The sequence below is a fragment of the Zootoca vivipara genome, chromosome 6, assembly GCF_963506605.1.
Source record: "Zootoca vivipara chromosome 6, rZooViv1.1, whole genome shotgun sequence".
Classification (NCBI taxonomy): domain Eukaryota; kingdom Metazoa; phylum Chordata; class Lepidosauria; order Squamata; family Lacertidae; genus Zootoca; species Zootoca vivipara.
The window spans coordinates 92,977,423-92,998,114 of NC_083281.1; the positions used below are offsets into that span (position 1 = coordinate 92,977,423).

The 20,692-nt window shown below is 47.8% G+C and overlaps 1 protein-coding gene across 1 annotated transcript; it reads left to right on the top strand.

Annotated features, from left to right (window-relative positions):
* The first annotated feature begins 910 nt into the window (after nucleotides 1–910).
* ACTG2 (actin gamma 2, smooth muscle) lies at nucleotides 911–20,674 on the top strand. The gene is made up of 9 exons (XM_035118320.2): nucleotides 911–1,064; nucleotides 5,265–5,426; nucleotides 7,377–7,505; nucleotides 14,560–14,670; nucleotides 15,125–15,209; nucleotides 16,183–16,344; nucleotides 17,885–18,076; nucleotides 19,876–20,057; nucleotides 20,411–20,674. Exons 2-9 carry the CDS (start codon nucleotides 5,301–5,303, stop codon nucleotides 20,552–20,554), a joined length of 1,131 nt encoding a protein of 376 aa, XP_034974211.1. The 5' UTR covers nucleotides 911–1,064; nucleotides 5,265–5,300; the 3' UTR covers nucleotides 20,555–20,674.
* Nucleotides 20,675–20,692: the final 18 nt, after the last annotated feature.

Genomic DNA, 20,692 nt, shown 5'->3' on the forward strand with positions numbered 1-20,692 from the left:
GGCACTAGGAGAAGGGGACGACAGAGGACGAGATGGTTGGACAGTGTTCTCGAAGCTACGAGCATGAGTTTGACCAAACTGCGGGAAGCAGTGCAAGACAGGAGTGCCTGGCGTGCTATGGTCCATGGGGTCACGAAGAGTCAGACACGACTAAACAACAACAACAACAACAACAACAACAACAACAACAACAACAACAATCAGAACATGAGAAGTCCTCAACAGAAACATATGGTAACTGCTTCAGATCATGGAGGCAGAGCATAGCAATCGCAGCCAATCGCCATCAAAAGTCCTCTGCTCTATGAATCCGCCTAATCCTATTTTAAAGCCATCTAGGTTGGTGGCCTGTGGGAGCGAGTCCCATAGTTCAAGTGTGCGCTGTGTGAAGAGTCAGACCCTCCAGTCAGTCACATACTGGATTTAGGGCAGTGTGGACACCCCACCCCTAGCTCAACAACAACAACAACTTATATTTCCATGGGTTCCTATTGAGAAGATCCATAAAAAGCAACTGTGAAAATAAGAAATATTTAGGGGCGTGCCAAATATTGTCTTTGCTCAGGGTGCCATATTATTACCCTGTCCACTCCTGTCTCAGTGGATTGGGCCCTTGATCATGAAAAGGAAGGGCGTGCATTTGGATTTCCTGCTCGTGGAACCAGAATGCCTTGGTCTGACTCTGGCCATTCTTGGTAACTTTCTCACCTCTGTCCCTGAAGCAGCTGCCACTTCCACTCCCCATGCAGCTTATAAGGACTTGCCCCTCACTTGTTTACTGAAGCATAAAAGGAGTCAGTTCACAAATGAGGCGTTGCTTCCCAACTTTTTTCCTGCATACATTTTTCTTAAGATAATAATTCACTGGGCTCTGTTCTACCACCAGCCCAAGGTCAATATAATGAAATAAAACACCTTATATGGCTAACATACTATCCATTGGCCTTTTTAGGGTCTTGGCTTGGAGAAGATCCGCCTCTGAGGTTTTATAGTCTCGCTGGTATTTATACCAAAGGCATCGTCAGAACAGAGTCCCCGAGGAAAGGAGTTTTCCTGTACACTTGGTGAGTAACTGCAGAAAGATTCTGCTTGCATGAACCTTCTTCTTGGAAACTGCCACATTCAGGGGCAAGGCAGGAGTCGCGCATGGCAAGGGAGACTTGGGAGCCACATTGCTGGCTAGCCAGGTTTGGAATGCACCCTGTGGGTGCCTGTTGGAGAAGTGAGTGGCATTGAGCAACAGTTCAGCCCTAAGCTCTGCCACTTCATTGAAGGTTTCTGCTGGTTTCTGTGGGTGCCTGTCTTTGTGCAAGTGTTCGTGTCTGTGGCTTGCCTCTCTCCATTGCACACTTTGGAGGCAGCGGGAAAGACTGTGACTTCTTGGGTTTATGGTCCAATATGCATTCAGGGTGTCAAGTCGTTGCTGTTTTTTAAAAACACAGCCTGGTGTTTCGGATAACACTTTTGGAGAAAGCCAGACGTTTCTGACTATTATTTCTGTGGATGTGAAATGATTTGAGATTATCTGTCACATGTTATTGATTGCCTAGGGCTAACCCCTTCCCCACCACCCAGTTCTTGATTCCATACAGCTGCTTTATTTTCAACACCAGCTGAAATCAGTATTAGCTGTTCTAAAGATGTGACTCTTTCATCTTTCTTTATATGATAAAAGTGTGCCTGAATCTGAAGGAAACATGTGGGGAGGGGCCTTTTTTCCCTTTCGAAGCCAGGGGTTGGAGAGATTATTTCCATTTTTGGGAAAAGCTTGTGAGAAACCTCGTGTTTCTGTTTACTCTCGCCCAGAGTCCTGGCGTGGGATGCCATGCTTGTTCTCTGATTCATGCCTGCAGCTTGTGGAAAATTTAGAAAAATTCCAGAGGAGACAGAACAAGGCTTGTGTGTTAGAAAAGGAAAATATAAGTATGTGATACAATTGCATCTTCCAGGGAAGGAAATCTGAAGTAAAGTGATCCAAAATCTCTGGTGTGTGATAACTATTGTGTAGAAACCCAGCATGAAAGTAACTGCACTCTGCACCTGCTCTGTGACACCTCCCTGTGGTAAAATCCTGGAATTAGGAAAAGAATCAGAGTCTGAGCGTTGGTGAGCCCAGGTCCAGTTAAGTCATGTTCCTTGGGGGCCCACTTTTATTTAGTATTTATTATTTTTATTTATTCAACTTATATACTGCCCTTTATCAAAAGATCCCAGGGTGGTGTACAACATTAAGAACACACTTTAAGACAGCCACTGTGGTGGAGTAGCTGGAGTGGCCTGACTTGGACCTGGGGGACCTTGGGCCAGTCACTTACTCTTAGCCTGAACTACCTCACAGGGTTGTTGTGAGGATAAGTGGGGGGTGGGAGAACACCTTGAGCTCCTTAGCGGAAAGGTGGAATATAAATGCAAGAAAGAAAGAAATTAAATAAGATGAGACTCTTGCCACCTGCTCTGCAGATGCCCTGAGATATATAGTCATTTCAATCTTGGCTTCTTTGGAAATGGTCTCATGTACAGCACTCATAAAAACCTCAAGCTCTAAACCTGAGTGGCATTTGAACCAGAATGTGTAGAAGCTGAATAAGCCATGGCAATAGCAGGGAAGTCAAGGCAGTTGTCTTCTGGTCACGATAGCACCTTAGGCAAGGGATGAGATGTGAAGGGCAGGGTGTCGGATGTGGAAGAGCTGGCTGGAAGAGGGGAATCCCCCTGGATACGCAGAAAGAACATAAGGTCTTCCTTGCTGGATCAGGCCAAGCGAGGCTCATCTAGTACAACAATCAGTTCGCAAGAGGGGCCACCCCCAGGCAGTTGTTGGCCTGGCTTTCCCCTGTTGATTTCAGCATCTGGCATTCAGTGGTATACTCAAGGCTTTTTTCAGCTGGAACTCGCTGGAACTGGGTTCCAGCCTCTCTCAGATCCATGACATTGCCATTATAAGAAAATAAGGAAGGGATTCATGGTGAGTTCTGGCACCTTTTTTCCAGAAAAATAGCACTGGGTATACTGCCTCTGCACAGAGTCTCCACATATGTATTGTGGCTAATGGCCAACCCCGAGTCTCCGTGAATTTATCCATTCCGTTTTCATAAGCGAGAGTGGATGCTTCAATCATTTCAGCTGCTTCCTGCAGCTTGCCGTTGTTTTCCTGGCTTTTGTGAATGGAAACAATCAAAGGAGGGTGCTATTTGTATTGGAGTCATCTGTCCAGAGACCAGCTCCCCATCAGCTCCGCTTCATGACACATGGGGCTCACTTGCCATGATTCTCCTGCTCACACTAGTATTGCTAAAGGGTTTTCTGTCTGGCCTTCTGTGTCTCTGCAGTTTGCTCCAATGGATGGGTTGCATCCCTTGATTTTCTTTTGGTTGGTGCCTTGAAAAGGTTGCTAAAGCAGACTTGCCCAGCCTTGGGCCCTCCAGATGTTCTGCACTACAACATCGGCCCCTGTATACTATGATGGGAGTTGTAGTTCAAAGCATATGGTGGACGCCAGGTTGGGTCAAGGGGACAAATTCTTTCTGATCACAATAGCTCCTTTAGCTGTTTTATGCCAGCAAAACTATCATGGCTCCCCTCAAAGAATCCTGAGAATGGCATTTTGGTGAACACCCTGGTGATAGATTTAAGTAGGTAGCCGTGTTGGTTTGACGCAGTCTCTCTCTCTCTCTCTCTCTCTCTCTCTCTCTCTCCCTCTCTCTTGTCCAGTAGCACCTTAGAGACCAACTAAGTTTGCTCTTGGTATAACCTTTCGTGTGCATGCACACTTCTTCAGATACGAAGAAGTTCTTATCTGAAGAAGCTTATACCAAGAACAAACTTGGTTGGCCTCTAAGGTGCTACTGGACTCTCTCTCTCTCTCTCTCTCTCTCTCTCTCTCTCTCTCTCTCTCTCTCTCTATATATATATATATATATATATATATATATATGGGTGCTGTTGCGGCTACGCTTGAGTAACAATGTCCGAGTCTGCTTTGTCTTTAAAAGTTTTATTGTGCATAGAATTTACAGTCAAAGATGGCAAAGAACATGACCTCTCAGTCACTCGCAGAATCCAGGAGTGGACGCCTCCTGTTACGTGTCCAGCATAAGAACTTGGGAACCCCAAAATGCCGCCCCACCCTTCCGTTTCGGCGCGTGCCTTAAATCAGGCGACGGAAGCGGCTGCCTGCTCTCTTCCACCTGTTGGTCAGGGCGGTGCAAGGGCTCTCCTACATCGCTGAGCCTTAACTGCTCCATCCTGCTAACTTCCTCATTTCCCCCACCTGACCCGCTACTGCTGCTGCTCTCACTGGTCGAGGTGCTGGTGTGGAGGATGGGCAGAGGCTCCCTGTACTGAGGTCCCTGACAATATATATAGTATATATCCTGGTGATAATTCTGCTAGCCATCCACTCTCACGGAAGTACAGGCCCCAGAGTAGGTTCCTTGCAGAAAGGAAATGACTGTTAAACTAAATCTGCACTGCAGACATGCTTTATGGGGTATCCTCTCATGGCTGGATTCACTGGCCGCCTTCAAGTCAGCTCTTTGGTCAGTCTCTGTGTTTAATGCTTGCAACATAATTGAATCCCCTTCTGCCTGTCATTCATTCAGGGTTGCCTGAATGAGATTCCAAGATTCCAACTCTACAATTATAGCATTTTATGATTAGTGCAAATTTATCCTAATACTGTAAACCTATTTTTGTATGCAGTTTGACTTATATATGCAGCAACATCCCCAAATAGGATGCATTTTTGTATGTCATTTTCAATAATATATTAAATTTTATCTACACTTTCCGTTAGTATATGCATTTTTGTAAGCACTGGTTGGCAAACTGCATCACAAAATTCAGATGAGCATGAATTCTGAGCGATGTTTTGGTTCACACATTGTTTTGAAAAGAGCAGATTTGAGAGCTTCAGCTTGAAGTGCATCTTGAATCGAGTTCCTCCTCCTCCTCCTCTCCCTCAGAAAGAATATGGGTTTTTCAAGGAATGATCTACCCACTGTGTAAAAAAACATGTGTGTTCTCCCCAGATATGCAGTAACTGCCCACTATAATAGCAACTCCCACTCAATACTGGTGAGAGGACAGCAGGCTAGCTTGGAGGGCAAAGTGCACAGATATCTCCGTCTTGAAACCCCTCATTGCCACTCCCTATAGCATCTGCTGTCTGATGCCTTTCCCTAATGGCAGGGCTGGTCTTGCTTTCACCAGCAAAGACCCTTCCTGCACAGTCACAGTCTCCTTCCTGATCTTCCCTCTTCCAGGTCTCCTGTGTCCCTGCACCACCTTCAGTCGAAGCCATGTGTGAAGAGGAAACAACTGCCCTTGTTTGCGACAACGGCTCTGGGCTATGCAAGGCTGGTTTCGCCGGTGACGATGCCCCCCGTGCCGTTTTCCCATCCATTGTGGGTCGCCCACGTCACCAGGTTTGTGCACAGAGTTTTCTTTGGGTGCTTTTAATCAGGGTTTTTTTCCAGCTGGAACTCACGGCATATCTCAGGTGGACGCCATTGCTATTACAAGAGAACAAGGGAGGCATTCATGGTGAGTTCCATCACCTCTTTTTCTAGAAAAATAGCACTGCTCAGAGCCGGGACTCAATTCGACTGGTAAAGGAAAAGCAATTTATATGCGTTGTATGTGCGGTATAACATTGTGCCACCAAATGGCAATGTGGAACCCCATTTTTCCCTACCTGTTTTCCCTGTTTAAATTTACAACGCTTTAAACTGGATCCAGCCTTGGACTATGGACTCAGCTGTACAGCTGCAAATAAAACATTTTAAGTGTGTTTTAAGTGTAATATACAATATGGCACTAGGTGGCGATGGTGAGCCTTATGGAAAATTCAATGTGTTTTTAAAAAAGCTTTTTAAAAGGCATTTTCAGAACGGTTTTTATATGTGTGTAGATTCCACTTATAACTCCCATCAGCCTCAGCCAGCATGCTGGGTGGGGCTGATGGGAGCTAAAGTCCAAAACCTTTGGAGGGCACCAGCTTGGCAAAGACTGATGCATGGCATATACATGGGATAAAATTTATTATTACCAAAAGTATAAGTGTACAAATGAATTATCCAAAGAACACAAGATGAAGAACTATAAATCTTAAATCAAGAAGAAAATGAACACTACAGTTTACAGTAGAATACCTATTCAAAGGTCATAGTCGGAAGTAATTATACAATTAAATGTGTTTGGATGTAAGAAACTGGTAGTTTCATAGACCAGTAATTTCTCATATAAGATATGGTAGGACCCATTCCATCAGCTACATGTGCCTTGAGATTTGCTGAAAGTCTGGCAGCTTTTTCACTATTAGAGTATCCCAGAGCTTTGCAAAGTCTCTCTCCTGCCCCCACCTTAAATAACTGGTAGAGCAAATTTACCAATATTTGGAAAATACCAGGGTAGCAGAACCAAGGGAGTTCAGAGCCAGCCAATTCAGAAATTCAGCAGGGAAAAGATTCCAGCAAATTATTCAATTGAATAAGACAGAAGAGTATCTGTTTTGAATGTTTTGGTGACAAGCAAATGTTTGCGGGAAAAGGACTGACAGGCTAAGGTTTCCCGTGTGCAGTGTTTTTTTTTCTGGGGGTGCTCAAGGGTATGCAGTACTGTACTGGCACCTCCTCCCTCCCTCCCTCCTTCCCTCCCTCTCTCTCCCCCCCAGTGGCACTCACTGTAACTTCAGGGTGAGTACCAGCACCTTTAAAAAGGGGGGGGGAGCAGCACTGCCCATGTGAGAATCCTTGGAAATGGCTCACTCTGTAGCTGAACTGGCCATGGCAAGTTCCCTTGACTCTTAATTTTCACAGCTATTCATGTATGTGACTGCATTAATGCCACGCAGGAAGTGACAAGGTGATTGCCAAATGAGAACATTCCCATGTTTGTAGGGAGGAAGAGTAATTGATGTTCAAGATTTGGTCCTTGTCATTCTATCTGTGAGGCTAAAATAGTCCATATTCTGGGAAATGAGACTTGTGAAGGCCAACATAATTCTACCCATTTAGCAGGGTGGAATGAAGAGTGCTGTGAGGCAGAATGCCAAAATTTGCCATGAGTGTGTGATCAAGTTGAGATTTGAATTGAGGATTCTCTGGTGCATCACACTCCCATCCAAGATAAAATTTCACCTTCTTATTATTTATTTGCTTATTCATTGAAAAACGTATTTTCCGGTCTGTCCTCATATAGTTCTAAGTTGGTTGGAGAAGGGCGAATTCTAAATGGTCTGCAGAAGGGAGAAGTTATGTTGGTGGCAGACGAGTGGGTGTTGGATTATGTAGAGTTTGTTTCCCTTTCTTTGAATACCTCATGCCTGGGGAAGGATGAAGAGGGGAGTTTGTGATGTTCCTCTTCTTGGTTCCTAGGGTGTGATGGTGGGGATGGGCCAGAAAGACAGCTACGTCGGGGACGAAGCCCAAAGCAAGAGGGGGATCCTGACCCTCAAGTACCCCATTGAGCACGGCATTATCACCAACTGGGACGATATGGAAAAGGTGACAAGCTCTGCTCTTTGTTAACTTTTTAATTCAGATTTTGAATGGGAGGTTTTTTTTTTATTAAAATAGAAAAACACAGACAATAGCCAGGAAATAAAATAACTTCTCAGAGTCTTATACAATGTGTAGATTAGCAGAGCACCTACTAAACCTTCCTTCTCCAGTGTGAGGGACAGGGGATATCGCGAAGTCCCTCCCCTCCTGAGTTCAAGCCCGTCCCCGAGCAAAGGGGAAAGCAGGGAGAGTTCCGATTCCAGTGGGGAAGCAGGAAGTCGTGTCCGAGGCTCAGGCAAGGTAGAGGAGCCAGGGTCCCAGGTGGGACAGGAAGGGGCAAGTAAGGGGGGAAGACCCATCCCCCCAACTCCAGAATTACGCAGGAAGAGGAGGGGCAAGAGGATGGGTCTGCCAAAGCTTTTGTGTTGGAGAAAGACGCGCCAAAAGCCATTAGGAGGTTCTGAAACCGACTGACAACATCGCTCCGTGTAAATAGCAATGACTTGAGCACTGTAAATACGCAGCACCAATAAAAGAATAAAATGCAGAGCTGCGTAGCGTCGTTACTCTGAAGTAGTCCACTCCGGCCACTGTGACAGCAACCTCCTAATCATTTTTGGGCTACTTTGGAGTTGCCGGGATGAGCGTGTCAGAGGCGGAGAAGTGGCGGCAGATCGCTGAGCAAGCCCAGCTAGAACTGCAACAGCTGTCGCTGCAGGCGCAGGGAGAATTGAAGGCAGCTAAAGAGGAGACTAAGAAGGTCCAGGACGACCGGCTACAACTTGCGGAACAGGTGAGAGAGCTCCAGGAAAAAGAGCAGCATTTAAGGGCGGTGGCGGTAGACCTCCAAAACAAGCTGGATGCAGAGAAAAACAAGGCGGGAGGGGCACCCCAAGTCCAAGTGCTGCCAGGAAGGAGAGCCGGGACCCTAGTAAGCAAGTTCAATGGAGACCCGAAGGAGTTTCAGGGCTTTGAGACTGAGATTGTGTATGCTCTTGAGCTGCACCACGATGAGTTCCCTGATGATGAGCACAGAGTAGCGTTTATTGTGGAGCACCTTACAGGGGCGGCCAGGGAGTGGCTAAGACCGTTAATTGCAACAAGGAATCCTTGCATGAAGAATGTCAAACTATTTCTAGAAGGTTTGAAAACGATGTATTCGTCCGATAGTCATATGGACCAGACTAAGGAGGAACTTCATAATTTACGCCAAGGAAATATGACAGTTCGCGCGTATTGGGCGAAATTCACCATGCTGGTGCACAGATTGGGGTGGGATCTGGAGTCTGCCCCAATGCAAGCGGCGTTTTACTTGGGGTTGCATGAGGAGGTGAAGGATGAGCTCTCGAGAGGTCCAAAGCCCAGTAATATGGATCAACTGAGCAAAGCGGCTCTGGCGGTGGGGGTGAGGCAGGAATCCAGATGGAGCGACAAGCAAGCAACGCGCGCAAAGCGGGCTTGGTTCCCACGGTCGCAGGAGAAGCCACTCCCTCAACAACCCTTTCAAGCCACGCCTGGGGCCAGTCAGGACCAGGAACCCATGCAGATTGATAGCGCGCGCGCGCGGGCTTTTCAAACCCCAGCGGCGCCAAGACGCAAGGAGGGAAGGGGTGGGAATTGCTTTCTCTGCAACTCCCCCCAGCATCTCGTCAGAGACTGCCCACATCGCAGGGAGTGGCAAGGAAAGGCGGGAACGGTTGTGCCCTCCCCCACTGACGCAGCACCACAGCAGGGAAACGGGAAAGCCTGGCTGCAGGAGACAAGGGGCGGCAGCCAGGCACAGTCAGCAGACAACAGCCCCAGCCCACCCACCCGCACAGAGAGGAGCAGAGCCAGCCCACCCCTCCCAGAGCAGGAGTGGTTCTAGAAGTGACGCTCACGCTCCCAAATGGCTATCCATTGACGGTCCTCGCCCTAATTGACAGTGGTGCCTCAGCCAACTTCTTCTCGAGAAACTTTGCAGAAGAGCACCAGATCCAGCTTCTGCAGCTGGATTTTCCTCTGCACGTGGCAACCATTGACGGCAGAGAGCTGCTGGGAGGGGCCATCACTCATCAAACCCCCCCCATGAGAATGACGGTTGGAAGGCACTCAGAGACACTGGCATTCAACGTCACCACCATCTCAGACCCCCCAATCGTTTTGGGCATGAGCTGGCTGGCGCGCCACGACCCCTCCATAAGTTGGCATCAGAGATGCATCACTTTTGGATCGGACTTTTGCCTGGAACATTGCATGCAGCACCAACCAGGGGAGGGGCCTCCGATAGCCACGGTGGCCACCATGCACGTCAAAGGGGGTGAGGCGATACCCAAACCATACTGGGACCTGCAGGAGGTCTTCAGTGAAGCGGAGTCCGACCACCTGCCCCCACACAGGCCTTTTGACTGCCAGATCAACCTGGTGCCTGGGGCAACTATACCCCCAGCCAAGCTGTACGCCATGTCAGACCAGGAACTGGAGGATCTGCGCGCTTTTATCGACAAGAACCTCAAGCGGGGGTTCATCAGAGAAAGCAAGGCAGCAGGGGGCAGCCCGGTCTTCTGGGTGGACAAGAAAGACACGCAACAGCGCCGTCTTGTGGTGGATTTTAGACGGCTGAATTCGGTGACAGAGCCAGTGGCTTTCCCCATGCCCAGAGTGGATGATCTCCTGACAGCGGCACGCAGAGGCAAGATTTTCACCAAGCTAGACCTGAGGGGGGCGTACAACTTGATCAGGATCCGGGAAGGCGATGAGTGGAAAACCACGATGTTCACGCCTCTGGGCTCTTTTGAATATCTGGTGATGCCCTTCGGGTTGCAAGGGGGCTCAGCATGCTTCCAGGCCTTCATGCACCACGTCCTGGGGTCCCTACTCTTCAGGAAATGCTTGGTCTTTCTGGATGACATCCTTATTTACTCCAACGACCCAGTGCAGCACGTGAAGGACGTCAGGGAGGTGTTACAGCGCCTGAAGGAGAACCACCTGTATGTGAAGCTGGAGAAGTGCAAGTTTCACACCAAGGAGGTGGACTTCCTGGGCTACAAGCTGTCAGACAAGGGGCTGGCAATGGACAAGGACAAGGTGCAGACCATCCTGGACTGGCACAGCCCCAGGACGCGCAAAGATGCCCAACGCCTACTAGGCTTTGCCAACTTCTACAGGAAGTTCATCAAGAACTTCTCTCGAGTTACGGCTCCCATCACTGACTGCCTGAGAGGCAAGCAGAAGTTCAGGTGGACACCAGAGGCGCAAGCAGCGTTCGAAAGCCTCAAGAGGGTGTTCGCCTCAGACCAGAACCTGTTCCACGTGGTTCAGGACGCGCCCCTACGCATTGAAACAGATGCTTCTGATAAGGCTGTGGGCGCCATTTTGTTGCAACTGGACGCCAACAGAGAGTGGAGACCCTGTGCCTTCTTCTCCAGGAAGTTGACCCAGCCCGAGCGAAACTACACAGTTTTTGATCGGGAACTTCTTGTGATCCACGCGGCGTTCCAGCACTGGAGACACTTCCTGGTGGGCGCCAAGCACCCCATCCAGGTGTGCACAGACCACAAGAACCTGGAGTTCTGGAGAACTGCCAGGGTGCTCAACCAGCGGCAGATACGGTGGGCGGAGTTCTTCTCGAACTTCAACTTCTCCATACACTACATCCCAGGAGAGCAGAATGTCAGGGCGGATGCCCTCTCCCGCAAGCCAGAGTACATGGAGGAGGAGGCGCCACCAGCCCCAAGGCACATTTTCCCCCCGTCGGCATGGTCCTGCGGAGCAGCAGTGGTGAGCGAGGCAGAACTCACAGCACTGACGGCAGTGGATGAATTTGCCAACCGCATCTTCAGAGAACTGAGAGGGGGGAGGGAGCAGGCAAAAGACTTTGCAGAACGCAGAGGGCTGCTTTTCTACAAGGGTGCGCTGTACCTACCCACCACCCAGCTTCGACGTACGGTCCTCAAGCAGATGCACGACAACCCTACAGCGGGGCATTTTGGAAGGGACAAGACCACTCACCTAGTCATGAGACACTTCTGGTGGCCAGGGGTGAGGGAAGATGTTCGAGACTATGTAAGGGGCTGTACCACCTGCCAGCGGGCGAAGGTGGTCAGAGCAGCGCCACCAGGGTTGCTGGAGCCCTTAGCCACACCACACAGGCCGTGGGAAGTGGTGTCCATGGACTTCATCACAGATCTGCCTTCGTCCAGGGGTAAGACTGCAGTGTTGGTGGTGGTGGACCTCATGTCCAAAATGTGTCACTTTATACCGTGTGCCAGGGCAGTCTCGGCAGAAGAGACAGCCAAACTGTTTGTTGATCACATTTTCAGACTGCATGGATTACCTTTAAGGGTTATTTCGGATCGTGGCCGCCAATTTGTTTCCAGGTTCTGGCGGCGGCTCATGAACCTCCTGCAGGTGGAGGTCAGCTTGTCGACGGCTAGACACCCGCAGACCAACGGACAAGCGGAGAGGGTCAACGCCATTCTGCAGCAGTACCTGAGATGCTACGTCAGCCAGCGGCAAACGGACTGGGTGGATCGCTTGCCACTAGCAGAATTTGCCTACAACAATGCAGTGCACGTCTCCACAGGGGTGTCGCCCTTTAAGGCCAATTACGGGCGCGACCTCAGATCTTTCCCAGAGAGGGAGAGGGAGGAGGAGGAGGAGGGCCCACAGGCTGAGGATTGGGCAGAGGAACTGGAGACGGTGCACCAGCAGCTCAGAGAACACTTGGAGAGGGCCAAGGAAGCGTACAAAAAGGGGGCAGATCGCCACAGGCGACAAGGGGAGGTCATCAGGGTGGGGGACAAGGTGTGGTTGTCCTCGGAGGGCCTTCCCACCAGAGGGAGGTGCAAAAAGCTGGCACCCAAATGGCTGGGCCCCTTCACGGTCACGCAACAGGTCAACCCGGTGGCATACAGGCTGGCACTGCCAGAGGACATGAGGGTGCATCCAGTGTTTCATAGATCGCTGCTGTCGCCGTACAGGGAAAGCAGCAGGCTCAGAGACAGCGAACAAACCCCCGAGGGAGGGGGGGAGAGGGAAAGCAGGGAGCAACTCAATGAGGCCACGGCCATCCTGGATTCAAGGTGGGGGGTGGGGGGCCTGGAGTACCTCATGGCATGGGAGGATGCTCCACCGTCCCAGAATGAATGGGTTCCCGCCACTCAGATACAGGAGGAATTCTTGGTGGAAGAATTTCACGCCCTCTTTCCCCACAGACCCAAGCCCTGGCACATGGAAAGGGAGGGGGAGGAGGAGGAGGCACGGGAGAACAGCTCACCATGGCGCTGGGAAGCGGAGTTTGAGGAACCAGAGGATGAGGTATGGGTGTCGCCAAGATCCACCCAGTCAGAGGAAGGAGCAGATTGGCAAAACATTTTTACCCCCACCAGCTCTGACGCCACGGACTTTTTGGGATTCCCGTCCTCCCAGGCGGAAGGGGGGGGCTCGCAGGACTGGGGGGAGGTGTTCACACCAACGGGCTCGGAGAGCACCGAGTTTTTAGGCTTCCAGTCGTCACCGACACATGGGGGGGGCCTGGGGAGGGGTGAAGGAGAGCTTGGGAGGGGGGTGGATGTGAGGGACAGGGGATATCGCGAAGTCCCTCCCCTCCTGAGTTCAAGCCCGTCCCCGAGCAAAGGGGAAAGCAGGGAGAGTTCCGATTCCAGTGGGGAAGCAGGAAGTCGTGTCCGAGGCTCAGGCAAGGTAGAGGAGCCAGGGTCCCAGGTGGGACAGGAAGGGGCAAGTAAGGGGGGAAGACCCATCCCCCCAACTCCAGAATTACGCAGGAAGAGGAGGGGCAAGAGGATGGGTCTGCCAAAGCTTTTGTGTTGGAGAAAGACGCGCCAAAAGCCATTAGGAGGTTCTGAAACCGACTGACAACATCGCTCCGTGTAAATAGCAATGACTTGAGCACTGTAAATACGCAGCACCAATAAAAGAATAAAATGCAGAGCTGCGTAGCGTCGTTACTCTGAAGTAGTCCACTCCGGCCACTGTGACATCCAGCCTTGATGTTTCTGCGAGTTTGTAATAATATTGTATCATTTGATATGATCAAACAAATAATAGGATAACTTTTGAATGGCAATTGATAAATTTATTGCTAGATTCTGTGGCTTTCCAATTGCATTCTCAACCAATTCCAGAAGTATTGTAGGAAATAGAGGAATTTCATACATAACAGTGGCTAGAGAATAATCAGTCATTTAGCTGAGCCAATGTGATGGTCTGAAGACACGACACAGCAAACTTAATGATGTGATGATGGCCTGAGTCTGCTCAGTACCTACTTCCATTTTATAAATAAAGCGTTTTGCTGCTCTTCTCCACCAAAAAAACTTTAAAGGATTAGTGCGTATAGTCACCATCTTCTGTACTGTACTTCTTTGGACCCTAGTGTATCTGATCTTAGCAGCTGGGGTGACCAGACTTTATGGCTTGGATCAGGCATAGGCAAACTCGGCCCTCCAGATGTTTTGGGACTACAATTCCTATCATCCCTGACCACCGGTCCTGCTAGCTAGACTTGATGGGAGTTGTAGTCCCAAAACATCTGGAGGGCTGAGTTTGCCTATGCCTGGCTTGGAACCTAAGATCCAATGAGGTCCATGTAAGGAAAGCAATTCTCCAGGCCGTTGCCCCAGGTCCATGTGATACTGCACAATCTGATCTGTATTCAGGCTGCTGGGCTTTATGATACAATTAGTGCCATTCAGTCATAAAAGATTCACAGTTATGGAACATATGTGTTTGGGCATTATGGAGGAATGACAGTGGCATTGGTCTGAGGAATGACTTTGCTTCCTGAGCAACCCTCATAGAGGCAAATTGACCAGGTTATTTTGCTTTAAGGGAACCTGTGTGCCTGATAGCACTAGCATACAAATAAAAAATGGCTTATCTGAGTCAGCAGCACCAGCTGGGCATGACAGGCAAGACCCAAAGATGGAGGTAACATTATGGAGTCTTTTCACAATTACTGGCCAATCTGAACTAGAGCTTGTGACGCACTGAGAATGAAGCGGCGAGACAAAGCCTGGCACATTGAAGGCAACTCTTGTTTGTCCACTTTGCCCAGATTTGGCACCATTCTTTCTACAATGAACTGCGAGTGGCTCCTGAAGAACACCCCACACTTCTGACAGAGGCACCCCTGAACCCTAAGGCAAACCGAGAAAAGATGACCCAGGTAAAACCTCCTGTCCTGCTCAGCTGGACAATGTACTATGAACATGTAGTACCATGATGCATCTGCTTCAAGCGGTGGGTTTTGGAAGCCATTAAGGGAGGTGAGGCAAGGTGGGGGGGGGGTTCCCACACAAGCCCCATTGCGATGCCTTCTGCAGCTCCTTTTCATTTCAATAAGATTTGTGCAGGAGAGCAGAATGTGCCTGTTATGTACTGAGCTGAATCCTAGATCGAGAGTGAATTTCAGTGCCCTCTTCCCCGTTTTGATTAACGGGGGACAGGTCTTGTTTGGGTTCTCTGTGCCAGGCCCCCAAAGTCTTGCATGACGAGCGTTGCCAGAGGAGACACATGTAGAGGGCCTTGGAAACAGAATGTGGTTCAAGAAGAGATAGAAGCCTCTTCTACCCAGCCTTGGAAGAGTGGCGTGCCATTCATTCTCTCTTTTCCCCTCCTAGATTATGTTTGAAACCTTTAATGTCCCTGCCATGTATGTCGCAATCCAAGCTGTGCTGTCCCTCTATGCATCTGGCCGCACCACCGGTGAGTGCTTAGCTTCAATTGCTGAGTCTTCAGAAGTCTGAAATCCATGCAAGTCCACAAAAATTTGAGAGCCAGTGTGGTGTAGTGGTTAGAGTGTCGTCCTAGGACCTGTGAGACCAGGGTTCGAATCCTCACTCATTCAGGAAGCCCACTGGCACAATAGTAGAGGTAGCCTGGAGTTCATCCTGCTCCTGATGACCAAGCACTTTACAATTCAGTGAAATGGATGGTTGGCAGCTCATTTGATTCCCACAGACAATGGAGTGGGACTCCAGGGTTGAACTCGAACTGCTTGAGAATCACAGCACCTTGCAACTGATAACTTGCAACTGTTGCCTCCCAGGCTTCTTGCTGTGTTAGCAGTACCAAAGTGACCTCCCATGGGGCGCAGGACTGAACAATGTGTGTGGAGGTCCTGGGCTGCCCAGACAAAGGGCAAAGGAAAGCAGCATAATACATTTGGCACAGACTTGGCTGCTGGAGTTGCCAGAAGGAGGCGTACAAGGTCTTAGAAACCCAACTCCAGATTTGTGTAGGGTTTAATCCATGGGTAGGCAAACTAAGACCCGGGGGACGGATCCGGCCCAATCACCTTCTAAATCCAGCCTGTGGACGGTCCAGGAATCAGTGTGTTTTTACATGAGTCGAATGTGTCCTTTTATTTATTTATTATTATTTATTATTTATACCCCGCCCATCTGGCTGGGTTTCCCCATCTCTGGGTTATTTGTGGGGCATAGGAATTTGTTCATTTTTTTCACCAAAACATAGTCTGGCCCCCCACAAGTTCTGAGGGACAGTGGACCGGCCCCCTGCTGAAAAGGTTTGCTGACCCCTGGTTTAATCCTTAGCCTTTTCTTCTCCCTAAGATGTCCCACAAGACAGTGGGTAATATTTTGACGTAAGAAGAGTGAAATGGGGGTTGGGGACCCACGACATTTGTGTCACAGTCTTCCTTCCTCTTCCTCTTTAGGTATTGTTCTGGACTCTGGTGACGGCGTCACTCACAACGTGCCCATTTACGAAGGTTACGCCCTGCCTCACGCAATCATGCGTCTTGACCTGGCTGGCCGCGACCTTACAGACTACCTCATGAAGATCCTGACAGAACGGGGCTACTCTTTTGTCACCACTGGTAAGGAGGGGCTGGATCCTTGGAGCTGACAGCAGGGACTGCTCCAGCATTTCTTTACTTTTTTATTTTTTTATTTTTTTAGATAAGCTCAGATAAGCACTTTTATATTGTCATGTGGCTCAGACATCTTAGCGTTGTCTCCTCTTTGCATTTTTTGGAGGAGGGGAATTGAAAGTAAATGGGGAGGAAAATAACACATTTTGTTAGATGGGATTGCCTTACCCCAGGCACCCCCAAACTTCGGCCCTCCAGATGTTTTGGACTACAATTCCCATCTTCCCTGACCACTGGTCCTGTTAGCTAGGGATCATGGGAGTTGTAGCCCAAAACATCTGGAGGGCCGCAGTTTGGGGATGCCTGCCTTACCCCATTCATTAGAATCATAGAATTGTAGAGTAGGAAGGAACCACAAAGGTTAATCTACAATAAATTATAATAGTACAATAAAATATAAAAGACACATGCACACATACTGAGGGGAAATGGATAGAGAGAGGTGTAGTGAAAGAAAACTAATAGTACCGGTAACAACAATAATAACTAAGATAGGGTATATAAAACAGAGGACACCAAAGAAGGGACAAAGGGGGAGGAGCAAAGAAAGGACGAAAGAAGAGAAAAAGGAAAAAGGGAAGGAGAAAAAGAGAAAAATAGGGAAAGGGCAAAATGTGTGTGTGTGTGTGTGTGTGTGTGTGTGTGTGTGTGTGTAAAGCAGAGGAGAGGTATTCAGAAGTCAGGTAGTTGAACATAGGTAACAAGGGGAGATGTTATCTTCAACCCTTTCATTCCAATAGCTTATGAAAAGGACCCATCATTCTAGGAACTTGTTCTCTTGTTGGCTTCCGACTTCTCTTCCTGCGTATTCCATTTGAACAGATGTTAATGTTTGCCATATTTTCTTTAGCCATTCTTTCACTTGGTGGGTTGCGGCAGTCACTTCAGTCTTCCAATAGTTAGAGATGCAAATTCTGTCTGCATTCTCTTTTCTGTTATGAAGATCAGCTTACATATTGCATGGTGCTTGTGTGGGTGTGTGGAAACATATGGTATGCTCCCCCCACAAATTAGAAGGCTGTACAAATGGGTGTGTTTTCTTTTGGGTACGTGCATTGTGTGACTTACTGTTCAACATCATGCCTAGCTTTGTTAACCTGGGGCATCCTTCCCCAACTTGGTGCCCTCCAAATGTTTTGGACTACATAGCCCATCAGCCCGCGTCAGCGCAACCACCTCTGGAGAGAACCTGATTGGGGAAGGCTGACTTAGGGCATACCTTCACTGCAAATATAAGTGAGTGCTAAGTCGCTTTTAACTATTGTGGCCTTTTTCACTGTGAGGAGAGTTCGCTAGGAGTTGTCTTTGTGGGATTGTGCTGAGAATCTTGACAGAGGACATTTCCCAAGGTTCGGTCTACTGGGGAAAGTAAATTAAAATAATTTAATTTGGTAGGTCTTAGTTCATCTACCACCATATCATCATCTTCATTCATTAATTTATATACCACTTATAAGGTGGTATAACATGCCTCTGTCTTTCACAGCTGAACGAGAAATTGTGCGTGACATCAAGGAGAAGCTGTGCTACGTCGCTCTGGATTTTGAGAATGAGATGGCAACAGCTGCTTCCTCCTCATCCCTGGAAAAGAGCTATGAGCTCCCTGATGGGCAAGTCATCACCATTGGCAATGAGCGATTCCGTTGCCCAGAAACTCTTTTCCAGCCTTCCTTTATAGGTGAGTCTGCATCTCTGGAGTCTGGGTCAGAGAATCTGAAGTAATGCACGGGAAACAGTATTTCCTTCTCTCTTGGGGCTCTATTCTTTGATTGTGATATTTCAACCTGAAAAATCATTTTTTGGTATTAATATTTTATTGAAAAGGTTTCAATTATAAATAAATAAAGTGATGCAAATAAAAAAATAAAAAGGCACAAATAGGTGTAGAATCAATATACGAATATATACAATATACGAAAAATACCCTAACCCATACATTCTTGTATAAATTAGATATTATTGTGCTAATATATATGTAAATATTAATAGTCTACTACATTTTGTATAAATTCATTCCAATTTTGTCGTATTTATCCAAGCAGTCTACGTCTGTAAGCAGTCTGTTCAGAAGTTGCAAGTGTTATCATATTGTCAATCCATTTATTAAAGGGGATTATATCTTTATTCCAGTTGATCAATATCAGTCTCTTGACTATCATTAGAGCACATAGAATCTATTGTCAACATCCTGTTGTTAACTTCTATACCAGACCATAGCTGTCACGTTCTCCCTTTTTTAAAGGGAAATTCCCTTATGCTGAATAGGCTTCCTCACGAGAAAAGGGAAAACTTGACAGCTACGTACCAGACATAGGCAAAATTGGCCCTCCAGATGTTTTGGGACTACAACTCCCATCATCCCTAGCTAACAGGACCAGTGGTCAGGGATGATGGGAATTGTAGTCCCAAAACATCTGGAGGGCCGAGTTTGCCTATGCCTGTTCTATACAATAGGTATATAGTTCAGAAGAATGTAGTTCAGTCAATCATGAAAAGAAAACGGAGCCTTACTTCTTACATTCAATTTATTCATCCCTTGCTTCTCCCTCCGAAGGGAATCCCAAAGCAACTAACAACACCATACAAAAAAGTACAGTATAATCATCTCAAAAGACAAAGGAATATTTTATTCGACAAAAATGCTAGTACTTAAGAAAACAACAGTTCAGTCAACAATGCAAAATCCATAAACAATGGAAGAAAACTGTAAATGAGAATGAATTCTTCCCATTCCTATTATATAATTTTACACTACAATAAAATTAAAAACCGTGGCAATTTTTAAGATAAGGTAGCATTTAAAGCCCAGTGAAACAGCAACAGCTCTTAAAGGCAAGCCAACAGCAGTAGCTTTTGCCAGTTGACTACAAAGGCTCTGATGGGAGAGGATGCAAAGATGTTTGAAATATGCTCTCCAGAAAGGAACTTAATTCCAAAGTTTCATCAAAGCCAACCATAGCTCAGTGGTCGTGACCCTTGCTTTGCATGCAAAAAAGAGAGCCAGCATGGTGCTGTGGTTAGAGTGTGAGACTAGGACCTGGGAGAGACCAGGGTTCAAATCCCCACTGGGCTATGAAGCTCACCTTGGGTCAAGCTCTGCCTCTCAGTCTAACCTACCTCACAGGGTTTGGTGGGGATAAAATGAGAAGGGAGAGAACCATGAACACCACTTTGAACTCCTTAGGAAAAAATGGTGGGCTATAAATGCAATAAAAGAAATGAATAGCCCAGGTTCAGTCTTTGGGTTCTTCAGGAAGGGCTGGAAGTCTCCTCTGTCTGAAATCTTTGAGAGCTGCTGCCAGTCAATATAGGCAATACGGAGCTAGATGGAGCAGTAGTCTGACTCAGTGTGAAGATTTCTTCCTATGTGCCTATCAGTTGGGTAGTGATCAGTGCTGAACTGCCAGAGGACGTTAGTTTTACTGAATTCCCATGGGGAGTGGGGACAAGCTACTGATTTTGGACCATTCCTCCTAGGCATGGAATCTGCTGGCATTCATGAGACAACCTACAATTCCATCATGAAGTGCGATATTGACATCCGCAAAGACCTCTATGCCAACAACGTCCTTTCTGGAGGCACCACCATGTACCCTGGAATCGCAGACAGAATGCAAAAGGAAATTACAGCCTTGGCTCCCAGCACAATGAAGATAAAGGCATGTCTGCCCTATTTTCTTTCAGGGTTTGAAATATTGTCCCTTAGTAGCCGCCCGGCCCCATCCCACCTGCAACCTGGCAGGACAGCACATATTGATGGGAACAAAGATCCATGAGTGTGATATGGGAGGGGATTACCTCTTCCAATGGCCAACGACAGGCCCACTGACATGTGTATGAAAATAATCCAAAATTTAATACTATCTGTAGTAGTTGGCATATATCTGATGATATATTCCTCAGGTCAGACCTGACATTTTGTTTGTGCTCAGTCTCACACCTTACTTAATCAGTAGCCAAATGACCATCAAAAATGTCACTCATTAACCCTCTTCTACAAATGTTTTCACAGATCATTGCTCCTCCTGAGCGTAAATACTCTGTTTGGATTGGTGGTTCCATCCTGGCCTCTCTCTCCACCTTCCAGCAGATGTGGATCAGCAAACCAGAATATGATGAGGCTGGTCCTTCAATTGTCCACCGGAAGTGCTTCTAGAGGCCAGAGCTAGATTCTTCTAGAGCATGGAGACTCCTTCCTCCTCCTCCTTCCTCCTCCTTTTGCAATTCTTTCTAACCCTTCAATAAGCATTAAAACGTTTTTCAAACTCTGCCTGTAGCACTTTGTCCCCTGTTG